We start from the raw sequence: 14,159 nt of genomic DNA, 5'->3' as shown, positions 1-14,159 counted from the left end.
CAGTGGAGTAAAGGAAATTACAGAGCCATTAGAAAGGAGATGCCCAGCATTGATTGGAAAAGAACACTGGGAGAGATGATAGCAGAGCAGCAATGGCTGGAATTTCTGGAAACAATTTGGAAGGCACAGGATATACATCCCAAAGAGGAAGAAGTATTCTAAAGGAAAGATGACACAACCGTTACTAACAAGAGAAGTCAAAGCCAACATAAAAGCCAAAGAAGAGGCATATAAAATTAGTGGGAAGCTAGAAGATTGGGAAGCTTTTTAAAAAACCAACAGAAGGCAACTAAAAAGTCATTAAGAAAGTAAAAATGGAATACGAAAGTAAGTCATCCAGTATTTTGAAAAAGGATACCAGAAGTTTCTTCAGATACATAAAGTGTAAAAGAGAGATAAGAGTGGAGATTGGACCATTGGAAAATAATGCTGGAGAAGTAGTAATAGAGGACAAGGAATTGGTGGACAAACTGAGTAAGTTTTTTGTATCAGTCTTCACTGTGGAAGACACTAACAGGATGGTGGGAGTTCCAGATATCGGGGTGATGAAGTGTGTAAAGTTACCATTAATAGGGAGAAGGTTATTGGGAACCTGAAAGGTCTGAAGATAGTTAAGTCACCTGGATCAGATTATGTACACACCAGGATTCTGAAAGAGGTGGCAGGAGAGGTAGTGGAAGCATTAGTAACCATCTTTCAAAAATCATTCAATTTTGAAATAGTTCCGGAAGACTAGAAAATTGCAAATATGACTCCACTCTTCAAGAAGGGAGAGAAGCAGAAGAAAAGGAAACTATAGGCCAGTTAGTCTGACCTCAGTGGTTGGGATGATATTGGAGTCGATTATTAAGGATGAGGTCTCTGGAAACTTGGAAGTACATGATAATATAGGCAGAAGTTAGCATGGTTTTCTCAAGGGAAAATCTTGCCTGACAAATCTGCTAGAATTCTTTGAAGAAATAACAAGCAGGATAAACAAAGGAGAATCGGTTGGCGTTGTGTACTTGGATTTTCAGAAGGCCTTTGACAAGGTGCCCAACATGAAGCTACTGAACAAGGCATTGCAGGAAAGATTCTAGCATGGATAAAGCAGTGGTTGATTGGTTGATTGGCTGATTGGCAGGAGGCTAAGAGCAGGAATAAATAGTTGTCTCCCGGTAAATAGTGGTGTTCCACACAGGTCAGTGTTAGGACTGATTCTTTTTATGTTATATGTCAATACTTTGAATGATGGAATTGATGGCTTTGTTACAAAGTTTACAGACAATATGAAAATAGGTGTTGGGGCAGGTAGTTTTGAGGAAGTAGAGAGGCTACAGAAAGACATAGACAGATTAGGAGAATGGGCAAAGAAATGGTAGATGGATTTCAGTGCCAGGAAGTGTATGGTCATGCATTTTGGTAGAAGAAGTGAAAGGATTTTCTAAATGGACAGAAAATTTAAAAATCTGAGGCGCAAAGGGACTTGGGAATCCTTGTGCAGAATTCCCTAAAAGTTAACTTGCAGGTTGAGTCTGTGGTGAGGAAGGCAAATGCAATGTTAGCATTTGTTTCAAGAGGACTGGAATATAAAAGCAAGGATGGAATGTTAAGACTTTATAAGGCTCTGGTGAGGCGTCACTTGGAGAATTGTGAGCAGTTTTGGGTCCCTTATTTTAGAAAGGATCTGCTGAAACTGGAGAGAATTCAAAGGATTTTAGAAAAATTATTCCATATTTGAATGGCTTGTCACATGAAGAGTGTTTGATGGCTCTGGGCCTGTATTCACTAGAATTCAGAAGAATGAGGGTTGACTTCATTGAAACCTATCAAATTGTGAATGGGCTTACTAGAGTGGATGTGGAGAGGATGTTTCCTATGGTGGGAGAGTGTAAGACGAGAGGACACAGCCTCAGAATAGAGGGCATTCTTTTATAATGGAGAAGGGGAGATATTTCCTTATCCAGACAGCGGTGAATCTGCAGCCTGCAGGACTCTAGGTAACATGCTCTTTTATACCAGGAATTTTTACACAACAGTCCACACCTCCTTTCTCTACCAGAGTGACTCGCCCCCACCCCAAATCACTCTGGCCACACTTGGCTGTCATTATTTCACAGGACCTCTTGCGGGAGAACCATATCTCCTCCATTAACAGAAAAGGTTCTAGTTGTGGCAGTTGCTAAAATTCCATTTTCCCCTGAACATACTGGTGCAATTCTACACTGCTACCACAGAGAGCATTCTCACCTCAGCTATTACTGTCTGTCTTGACACAGTACATGAAAACTACAGCCAACTGTCAGGCCAGCAGAAAAGGTCATTGGCTGTAGTCTACCATCACTGCAGGACTTGTCCGTGACCAGGCTGGAAAATTCATTGCATACACTACCTTCCCTGAAAACTGCCTGTACCAGAAGTTCCCTTCTGGAAAGCACAGTAGGACAATTAAAACACAGATTTCTTAAATGTTTCTTCCCCCAGGCAGTTAATCTGACCAACCATTCTAGTTGGTCACCACACCCCTCTATCTATCACCTTCATCACTACATCTCACTGGAAGCACTTAAAGCCACTTTTTATAATACTGTTTACATTGTAAATAAATGCTGGAATTTATTCATGCACATTTATTCCATATAGATATATACACACATACACAGTACTGTGTGAAAGTCTTTGGCACAGATATATATATAGGTAGAGCACTAGAGCACCAAAGACTTTTGCACGGTACTGTATTTGTCAATGTGGAGTGGTGAACGAGTTTGTAAATCTCACAGGGAGCAAAGGATCTTGGAAATGGCAGACACACCCAGCCCTGAGACACCAGACAAAGTCATTTTGCTTTCAAACAATTGGTTTACTGATCATTACAGAATGTCTCTCTGGGTGCTTCCCTCTCCTTCCCTTCTCCCTTCCCCTTTTCCCAACTTCGATTCCCCTCTCCTTGTCCCCTACCCACTCTCAGTCCACAACAGAAACTCATATCACAATCAGGTTTATTGTCACTCACATATTGTCATGAAATTTGTCTTTTTTTTGTGGCAACAGTTCAGTGCAATACATAAAATGACAACAGTAGTGTGTAAAGGTCTTAGGCCTTATGTGCCTACAACTTTTGCATAGTACTGTACAATGCTTTTATATTACCTTATACTATATATAATATCAGTAAAGTAAGGAGGCATGGGATCCAAGGGGACTTTGCTTAGTGGATCCAGAACTGGCTTGCCCACAGAAGGGAAAGAGTGGTTGTAGATGGGTCATATTCTGCATGGAGGTTGGTCACCAGTGCAGTGCCTCAGGGATCTGTTATAAGATCCTTACTCTTAGTGAGTTTTATAAATGACCTGGATGAGGAAGTGGAGGGATGGGTTAGTAAGTTTGCTGATGACACAAAGGTTAGGGGTGTTATGGATAGTATGGAGGGCTGTCAGAAGTTACAGCAGGACATTGATAGGATGCAAAACTGGGCTGAGAAGTGGCAGGTGGAGCTCAATCCAGATAAATGTGAAGTGGTTCATTTTGTTAGGTCAAATATGATGGCAGAATATAGTATTAATGGTAAGACTCTTTGCAGTGTGGAGGATCAGAGGGATCTTGGGGTCCGAGTCCATAGGACACTCAAAGTAGCTGCGCAGGTTGACTTTGTGGTTAAGAAGGCATACGGTGTATTGGCCTTCATCAACCATAGGAATGAGTTTAAAAGCTAAGTGGTAATGTTACAACTATAGAGGACCCTGGTCAGACCCTACTTGGAGTACTGTACTTAATTCTGGTTGCCTCACTACAGGAATGATGTGGAAACTACAGAAAGTGTGCAGAGGAGATTTACAAGGATGTTGCCTGGATTAGGGAACATGCCTTATGAGAATAGGTTGAGTGAACTTGGCCTTTTCTCCTTGGAGCAACAGAGGATGAGAGGTGACCTGATAGATGTGTATAAGATGATGAGAGGCATTGATCATGTGGATAGTCAGAGGCTTTTTCCCAGGGCTGAAATGGCTAGCATGAGAGGGCACAGTTTTAAGGTGCTTGGAAGTAGGTGCAGAGGAGATGTCAGGGTTAAGTTTTTTACATCGAGAGTGGTGAGTGCGTGGAACAGGCTGCCAGCAATGGTGATGGAGATGGATACGATAGGGTCTTTTAAGAGACTCCTGGACAGGTACATGGAGCTTAGAAAAATAGAGGGCTACGGGTAACCCGAGGTAATTTCTAAAGTAAGTACATGTTCGGCACAGCATTGTGAGCTGAAGGGCCTGTATTGTGCTGTAGATTTTCTATGTTTCTATGTTGTATCATTCTTTATTCTCTATCATTTTAATTGATTTTTTTTTGTTGCATGTTGAACCTTGACAAACACACCGCAGCAAATTCCTAGCACATGTATATGGTGAATATAGGTGATCCTTATGGCACAGTGTGTGCACCACAGACAAGTAACAGTCACTTAAGTGAGAATGACTAAATTGAAAGCAGCGTCACAGGTAGATAATGTTGCAAAGGCACCTTGCCTCAGGGCACTCAGTACAGGGTTTGGGATGTTTTGTTGTTGCTGCTTAAGATGTTGGTGAGGTCAAATTTGGAGCGTTGTGTGCAGTTCTGGTCACCAACCTACAGGAAAATTATCAATAAGCTTGAAAGTGTGATGAGATAATTTAAGTTATACAGAAAGGTTAAATAGGTTAGAATTATATTTCCTGGAGCATAGGACATAAGATCATACAGATTTATACATAAGTATGAGGGGCATAGATAGGGTAGATGCTAGTAGGACTTTTGCATTGAAGTTTGGCGAGATGAGAACTAGAGGTCATAGGTTTAAGGTGAAAGGAGGAATATTTAAGGGGAGTGTAAAGGGGAAACACTTCTTCACTCTGAGGGTGGTGAGAGCGTGGAACGAGCTACCAGAAGAAGAGGTGAGTGCGAATTCAATTGCAACATTTGGTTAAGTATATGGACACAAGGAGATGTGGAGGGCTATGGTCCAGGTACAGGTAGATGGAACTAGGCAGGAAAGCAGACTGGAATAGACTAGTTGGGTAGAAGGGCATGTTTCCATGCTGTGGTGCTCTGTGACTCTAATATGAAGCTTCTGGTCTAATCCATTGAGGGAATGTGGTGGTCAGTAAGCAGGGTCCCAGCTTGTCCCCAGATAATCTTCCATGAGAAACTGGTCTATGTGCCCGCTGGTGGTGTTGTGGCATCTGCACTGGACTTTGAGGTGAATGGTCCTGAGTTCGAATCCAGCCAGCTCCTTGCACACTTTCCATCTGTGCTGGGTTGAGCATTGAGCTAGCAACTCGGGTTTATAAAGAGCAGACAGATGCTAAAGAAACAGTAAGGTTGGTGCCTGATGCACCATTCCTGAGGAACAACAACAATGAGAAAATGACCTAAGGGAAATCTAAAATCTAAAAGACCCTACAAGTACTCAAAAATGTATGCATACACGCGCGCGCGCACACACACACACACACACACACGCATGTCCACACACATACACACACACACACACACACACATAAATGTGTGTCACCTAGATGGGGTCAGTTGTGCTGTGAGGATTACATTCCTTGACTTCTCTAGTGCCTTTAACACCATCCAGCCCAAGATCTTAAGGCACAAACTAACGGAGATGGGAGTAGACTCTCACATGGTGGATTGGATAGTGGACTACTTGACAGATAGACCTCAGTATGTGCGGTTGGGAGACTGTAGGTCTGACACGGTGGTCAGCAGCACAGGAGCGCCGCAGGGAACCGTACTCTCTCCGGTCCTGTTCACCCTGTACACATCAGACTTCCAATATAACTCGGAGTCCTGCCATGTGCAGAAGTTCGCTGATGACACGGCCATAGTGGGGTGTGTCAGGAATGGACAGAAGGAGGAGTATAGGAAACTGATACAGGACTTTGTGATATGGTGCAACTCAAACTACCTGCGTCTCAATATCACCACGACCAAGGAGATGGTGGTGGACTTTAGGAGATCTAGGCCTCATATGGAGCCAGTGATCATTAATGGAGAATGTGTGGAGCAGGTTAAGACCTACAAGTATCTGGGAGTACAGTTAGATGAGAAGCTAGACTGGACTGCCAACACAGATGCCTTGTGCAGGAAGGCACAGAGTCGACTGTGCTTCCTTAGAAGGTTGGCGTCATTCAATGTCTGTAGTGAGATGCTGAAGATGTTCTATAGGTCAGTTGTGGAGAGCGCCCTCTTCTTTGTGGTGGCGTGTTGGGGAGGAAGCATTAAGAAGAGGGACGCCTCACGTCTTAATAAGCTGGTAAGGAAGGCGGGCTCTGTCGTGGGCAAAGTACTGGAGAGTTTAACATCGGTAGCTGAGCGAAGGGCGCTGAGTAGGCTACGGTCAATTATGGAAAACTCTGAACATCCTCTACATAGCACCATCCAGAGACAGGGAAGCAGTTTCAGCGACAGGTTACTATCGATGCAATGCTCCTCAGACAGGATGAAGAGGTCAATACTCCCCAATGCCATTAGGCTTTACAATTCAACCGCCAGGACTTAAGAACTTTTTAGAAGCTATTATTAATGCTTTTTGAGATAGTGATTTAGATGCATATCATATTTTTTACTGAGTTAAGTATTGTATGTAATTAGTTTTGCTACAACAAGTGTATGGGACATTGGAAAAAAGTTGAATTTCCCCATGGGGATGAATAAAGTATCTATCTATCTATCTATCTATCTAAATGCATCCCACACATGCACCCATGTTCATGTGTGTGCACACAGACATATACACAACCACAAATGCACATAATCATGTACACAGGCACACACACATAAAAAATGTGAATGCACACACACACACAAACGTGCACACACATGTACATAAACATATATACATACATGATTTAAAATGAGTTTGCCAGGATATTACATCCCTCCCTAATTGTCCCTGAACCGATAAGGCAATTAAAGATCAATTCAGATTTTTTTTTATATAATGTGTACAGGTGTCCCCTGCTTTACGAATATTCACTTTATACCACTTTGCTTTTACAAAAGACATACATTAGTAACCTGTTTTTGCATTACCAAGAGGGTTTTTGCTTTTAGAAAAATTTTTCCCATATACATTAATGGTTCTTTGCTTTATGCCATTTCGGCTTAAGAAAGGTTTCATAGGAACGCTCTACCTTTGTAAGGGGGGGGGGGGCAAACACCTGTATTTTAAAACATAGAATGAAGTGTACCATTTGTATTAACAACCAACATATTGACAATATGTTGGGGGCAGCCCACAATGATGCCACACATTCCAGTGCCCACAGTGTTCAGCAGAACAACACAAGTAGCTGCAACAGCAACAACAGGACTAAACAAGACAACAGCAAACAAGCCCTTTCCCACCCTCTCACACACAGCCAGGCCCCCAACACAAGGACAGGACCCACACTATGATGCTTTGCAAAACTATTACCAGCTGCTGTAAATTCCACCCCCCCCCCCAGTGTATGGGTGAGGGGGAGAATCTGGAATGGGTGGAAGCGGGGTTTAATAGGAATATGACAAAGATAGAAAGCTGGTTAGACCACACTTGGAATTTTGTGTTCTGTTCTGGTCACCTCATTATAGGAAGATTTGGAAACTTCAGAGAGGGTGCACAGGAGATTTACCAGGACACTGCCTGGATTGGAGAGGATGTCTTATGAGGAGAGTTTGAATGAGATAGGGATTTCTCTTTGGAGCAAAGGGTGAGTGACTTGATAAAGGTCAAGTACTGTATATGGTACGAAGAAGCATATTCAGAGTGGACACCCAATGGCTAATGCCAGAGGACATGTTTTTAAGGTAAGTGGAGGAAGGTTTAGGAGAGATGTCAGAGGTCGCTTTCTATTTACACAGAGAGTGGTAGCTACCTGGAATACACTGCTGGTGGTGCTAGGGGCTGATATATAAGAGGCTCTTAGATAGACACATGATCATCATCATCAATATGTGGCGTGTCATTTGACGTGGGCCATTATGATCTTCCATGTCTTTTATCTGCTTGTAGGGAAGACCCCCTTCATGCTTTTGATCTTACTATTTTCTCCATCCATGACCGTGATTGTTCTTGGAAAATTTCTCTACAGAAGTGGTTTGCCATTGCCTTCTTCTGGGCAGTGTCTTTACAAGAGGGGTGACACCAGCCATTATCAATATTCTTTGCCTGGTGTCTGTGGTTGCATAACCAGGGGTTATGATATGCACCAGCTGCTCACATGACCATCCACCACCTGCTCCGGTGGCTTCATGTGACTCTGATCGGGCGGCTAAGCGGGTGCTACACCTTGCCCAAGGGCGACCTGCAGGCTAGAGGAGGGAAGGAGCGCCTTACACATCTTTTGGTTGAGACGTATCTCCACCCCACCTCCCATGAATGAGAGAAAAATGGATGGTTATGGGCTGTGTAAGAGGGAAGGCTTAGGTTGATAGGTCAGCACATCATTGGGTGCCGTGCTGTGCTGTACTGTTCCATGGTTTATTTTCTGGAATAGACGATAGAGAATAGGATTGCCCATTGTGAGTGAGAATAAAGAATGGGAAGTGTGGGTATGTGTTGATCCAGTGGGCCTGTTCCTTGTATCTTGGAGATGCTGGACGAAGACGACACAAAAGGTGGAATGTGTACCTGGTACCGGTCCAGTGCGATGGCCATCAGGGTCAGCGCTGAAACATGCAGAGAGCAGTACTGGGAGAACCGGCTGATGTGACACATGGTTGTTCCAAACACCCAGCTACTGCTCATGAAACGGACCTGAGGAACATCAACAAGTTACTGGATTAGAGCCTAATTTGTCCTCTTCCTTGTTGATTAAAGTTATTGTTATGACATTTACCAAAATACAGTGGAAAGCTTGTCTTGTAGACTGTTCACACAGATCAAATCATTACACAGAGCATTGGGGTAGAGCAAGGTAAATCGATAACAGAATGCAGAATGAAGTGTATAGAGTCTATAGAGAAACCGCAGTGCAGGTAAACAATAAGCTACAAGATCATAATGAAGTAGATTGTGAGGCCAAGAGTCCATCTTGTCATCTTGGTCTGTTCAAGGGTCTGATAACAGTGGGACAGAAGCTGCCTTCAAGCATGGTGGTACGCACTTTCAGGCTTTTGTATCTTCTGCCTGATGGGAGAAGGAGAAGAGAGAATATCTGGGGTAGGTAGGGACTTTGATTATGCTGGCTGCTTTACTGAGTCAGTGAGAAGTGTGGACAGAGTTCGTGGAGGGGGGGCTGGTTTCTGTGATGTACTGAGCAGTGCCCGTATGCTTCTATGATCACCTGCTTATCTGCAAGTGTTCAGTGGATTTTCAGTAATTTGTAGTAGATAAGACCATAATACATAGGAGCTGAATTAGGCTATTCGGCCCATAAAGCCTTCCAAGCCATGCCGAGTTCCTCTAGCATTTTGTGTGTGTTGATTTGGATTTCTAACATCTGCAGAATCTGTCATGTTTGTGATTTACTATCCTTTTCAACCCCATTCTCCTGCCTTCCCATAAGCTTTGATGCCCCTTACTAATCAAGAATCTTCAAACTCTACTGTAAATATATATCCAATGATCTGGCCTCCACAGCCATTAGTGGAAATGAATTCCAAGAAATCCTTCCTCATCTCTGTTCTAAAGGAACATCCTTTTACTCTGATGTTGTGCTCTCTGGTCCCAGACTCTCCCACTGATGGAAACATCCTCTCTATCTAAGTCTTTCAATATTTGATTGGTTGGGCTACAGCTGGAGTATCACAACATCTGTGGTCCCCAAAAAAAAGGTGTGCATTCACGGGTTGCTGTGTCCCTGTGTGTTATGTACCGAACATAACGTGAGAGGACATTCTGGGTAGATGACTTACAAGTAAAATAAACAGCAGCACATTTATCCTCACCTCTCTGTCTCTCATGGGTGTTACTCACGGCCGTGTGACTTTCCACTACCACAAGCATAACAACTGGTGATGATCTGACAGGTCCTCATGGCTGAGCAAAAAGACGAATCCATGGGAAAACTGCCACAGGAAATGTGGTGAGTGAAGAATTTGAGGGGATAGAATGGGACAGTTAAATAAAACAAATAGAGAGAGAGAAAGGTGGGTAAAGCCAGTTAACTTTTCTGGGATGGGATTGTGTCTGACAATGGTGACAATGCTTGGAAGTATGGGACCATATGATGAAACAACAGAGCATTAGAGTTCATGAAGAACACTACATCTGAAAAATGACTTGAGGAGCTACATTCCATTTGTAGCCGTTTTGGACTTCCTCAACAACTTGTAACTGACAATGGCCCACAACTCCAACCTGAAGTGCTTGAAGCCTTTATGGAAGCAAATGTTATTCAGCACTTCAAGTCAGCACCGTATCATTCAGCCACTAATGGCCTTGCTGAACAGTTCATAGAAACAATGAAACAAGCCCTCAAGACTTCAGTGGGAAGTGGATCCCTCAATCAGCATCGTAGCACTTTCTTGCTGACATACTGGAAGACAGTCACCATCAAAATGGCTCCACTGCACCGATGAAAAACCTGCACCCAGCTTGACACCTTAGACCCCCAGACACAAAACGGATTGGCATAAATGAACAGAAAACCCAAGCAGAGAGATGTGCCAGAGCAAAGTACAGAAGTTTCAGGGTACTTGCCCAGAACTACATCTCTGGAACAAAGTAGTTACCTGTGACAACAATGGCATAAACCGGCCCCGTGTCGTGCCCAGTGGAAACTAGTAAGCACGACAACTGGAGAAGGCACATTGATCACTGTTGCCCTCATCTGAGGCGAGTGAACACGAACACAAACTGACCAATCCAGACCAAGTTGTAGAAACGGGTCGGGATTCTGAAGCAAAGATTTCAGGAGCTCCCCCATCACCTGAGCTTTCTGAGGTGCCCCCTACTAATGATACAGTACCCAAGCCAACATGTATACATACTCCACCAAGGGATAAGACGACTCAGGTCACCGGTACCCTCAAAGGGACAGGTGGCCTCCAGACAATTTGAATCTCTCAGTGCATGAGGCAGGATAACCCCCAGGGTTATGTCTGGGAATAGAGACAGTCTACCCTCTTTCCCTAGTCTAACAAAAATGTTTTTTTGTTGTTAGTTAAATTTGATCATTACTCCATTGACAGTTAATAGTTCATCAGCTGGTCTGTGAATGGAAGGGGGAGAAACCTTTAAAATAAGGGAGGAGGGACATTCATGTATATTTTGACCCTTGTGTTATGTACTGAATGTAATGTGAGAGGGCATTCTGGGTAGATGACTTACCAGTAAAGTAAGCAGCTGCACATCTGATCCTCATCTCTCTGTCTCTCGTGTGTCTTATTCATGGCCACCCCGGCTTCCCAGCACCACGATCATAACAAGAGGGGTTTCAGATATAGGGTGAGTGGGTGAAGCCAGGCTTGTTCATCCTGGGGTAAGGGAGTTTTATAGGAGGCTTGGCCGATACAGACAGGTTTAGGAAGAAGGAGATAGAGGGAAGATGTTCTCATCAGCACCGAGGTTATCAGCTCAGGGGCAGAAGACACCAGGGTGACCTGAGGAAAATTCCCTTGCTCTGCAAAGGTCGACAATCTGTCAGATTGATGGAACCGGTCAGTTAAGGCTTTCCTGAGGGAACTGAGTTCCAAACACTAGGGAAAGATCGTCTGTAGATTATGAACCTAACTGGACTGCATCGGGAGTTTGTAGAGACCCGATGGGATGAATGACCTTCATTACTGCAGCAATTCCACATTTCAATAGGAGGTTAATGCACAGCCGGTCATACTCGATGAGATTGCAGCCATTAGTCGTGGATTCAGACCCAATGGTTTGATTATTAGTGGCAATTTTTGCAGCATGGAAAGGTGTATTTAAGCTAATAAGGGTCATTACAAGAGGAACACGTCACCCAGGAGAATCATGCTGATTTCATCTAACAACCAGATGTTCCAGTGTGCAAAGAATCTGCTTTGGGAAACTGATCTTCACAAACAAGTCCCTTTGCAGTGATGCTCTTGTGATCACTTAACCATATCTGTCCCATCCCATGAGCAGCCTATCCCAACCCGCAACCCTCTACTTCAATCCATTCTCTTCTATCCCAACCCACGGGCCCTCTATCTCAACACGTGGGCCCTATCCCAAACTATGGAGTATCTGATCTAACACATTGACTCAGCACATGGACCCCCTGTCCAACACATGGGCACTCTCCCCCAATCCACGGACCCTATCTCAACCCATGGACCCTTTGTCCCAACACACAGATCCTCAGTGGTGGGGTGGGGGGTTTGCGGGTAAATTTCTGGATGGCGTGGCTCAAGAAGCCGGAGGGGCTTATTCTGTGCTCTATCTCACTAAATAAATAAATATCCCCATGGCTTGGCCTCCATAGCCATCTGTGGGAATGAATTGTAGAGATTCATCAACCTGTTTAAGTCACTGATTCATCTTTAGTCACTCTAATAATTCTTCTCTGCTGCTCTGAATCAGTGCGGCAGATCGCTCTCTTGCTAAGTAAAGGTCGTATTGCCTACTGGGACAGAAGAATTCTTCTCCATGTGGGGCAGCCTAACAGGCAGACAGGGTTTGTGCTGATGTTCAGGCCGGCTAATATACACTCAGTGGCCACTTTATTAGTCATCTCCTGTAACCAATAAAGTGGACACTGAGTGTATGTAACACTGCAACATACATCCCCATCTGGTGTGGGAGCAGCTGAGCATCGGGTCCGAAGACCCAACTAAGGAATGGCTGAGAGGATCATAAGGGTCTCCCTACCATCCACTGGGAACATTTATCAGGAGCGCTGTACGCCTAGCCACTTAGATCACAGTTTGCCCCATTCTGATGTTTGGTCTGAACAACAACCAAACTTCTTGACCATGTCTGCATGCTTTTATGCACTGAGTTGCTTCCACCTGATTGGCTGTTTAGATATTTGCATTAACAAGCAGGTTTACTGGTGTACCTAAAGAAGTGGCCACTGAGTGTATAACTGTAAAAGCACCCTCCAAGTCTGTGGTGGGTTAGCAAACAAGAGATCATTAGATATTAACAGAACTGAAGGATGTGGGGGTAGTTCAGGAAAGTAGCCTGTGGTTAAAAGACCAATATCTGAAGGGCAGGATAGCCTACTGTTACGTTGTTTAACATTACCAGGGCAGGGCAGGTGCAGAGGGACTGGATACAGAGTAAAGATCCCTCTACACTGCTGCACTAAATACACTCAGGGGAAATACAGCATGGGCTAAGTCAGGACCAATACTCTCCACACACTCCCAGGGTCAGACACAGAGTGAATTCCCTCCACACTGTCCCATCACACACTCTCAGAGTCAGACACAGAGTGAAACTCCCTCCACACTGTCCCATCACACACTCCCGAGACAGGGACAGCACAGGTTAGACACAGATTAATCGCAGGGCTGCTTAAGGGGTCCTGCTGAGCACAAGTTGACCAGCATGATGTTGGTCAGCAAGAGAGAGACGGACCTCACACGCAGTGAAGCCCACTGAGACCTACCAGAGTGAAGGGGCTGTTGAGGAGGGTGATGAAGAGGTCGGCTACCGCCAGGTTCAGGAAGAAGAGGCTGGTGGCGGTGACGGTCTTTTTCTTCAGGACGGTCTGACACACCAGGAGATTGCCGAAGACAGCGAGGGCGATGATAACGGAGTAAGCCAGCGCCAGCAGGGCTTTGGCGGCGGTGTTCTGAGCCTCCGCGCTGTGCCGCGCTGACTTGAGCAAGTCTCGGAGGCGATCGACAGAGAAGTTCTCGAATGTGCTGATGTTCCATTCCCAGCCACCTTGCAGCCCCTCCAGCTGGGAGAAGAGGGCGTTGGACAGGGACCAGGACTTGGGGCAGTCGGTGGAGCCAGGTATCTCTCCGCTCGCCATGGGCGGCGACTTGGACCTTCCCGCGAAATGAGATCCTCCCACTAGTATCTGTGTCCTCTTGTCCGCCTTTCGTCCAGCGACAGGAGGATGTGGAATAAATTCTCTGGTGATGGGACAGCCCGCTCAAACCCCGTTTCAGTGCAGGTCAGAACAAAGTGAAGATTAGTTTTCGGGTGAAATTGGTCGAGTCCCGGTGAATTTCGAGCGTGCAGGCAGTTTCGGGGGGGAATTGAAGGACCCGGTCGGGTTCAGGGTGAATTTGAAGGGACC

The 14,159-nt window shown here is 44.8% G+C and overlaps 1 protein-coding gene across 1 annotated transcript in view; it reads right to left on the bottom strand.

The window, feature by feature from the left end:
- LOC140729811 (G-protein coupled receptor 83-like) overlaps nt 1-13,889 on the bottom strand; it is a 47,942-nt gene extending 34,053 nt beyond the window's left edge. The window contains exons 1-2 of the mRNA XM_073050023.1: nt 13,518-13,889; nt 8,630-8,755 (exon numbers count right to left, since the gene is read on the bottom strand). Coding sequence (XP_072906124.1) covers nt 8,630-8,755; nt 13,518-13,889 — 498 coding nt within the window. The remainder of the gene's footprint in view (nt 1-8,629; nt 8,756-13,517) is intronic.
- Between the last annotated feature and the right edge of the window lie 270 nt (nt 13,890-14,159).

This window comes from Hemitrygon akajei, chromosome 6 (genome assembly GCF_048418815.1).
Source record: "Hemitrygon akajei chromosome 6, sHemAka1.3, whole genome shotgun sequence".
NCBI classification, from domain to species: Eukaryota; Metazoa; Chordata; class Chondrichthyes; order Myliobatiformes; family Dasyatidae; genus Hemitrygon; species Hemitrygon akajei.
The sequence above is the reverse complement of the archived record's forward strand: the minus strand, read 5'-3'. Positions and strand labels throughout refer to the sequence as shown.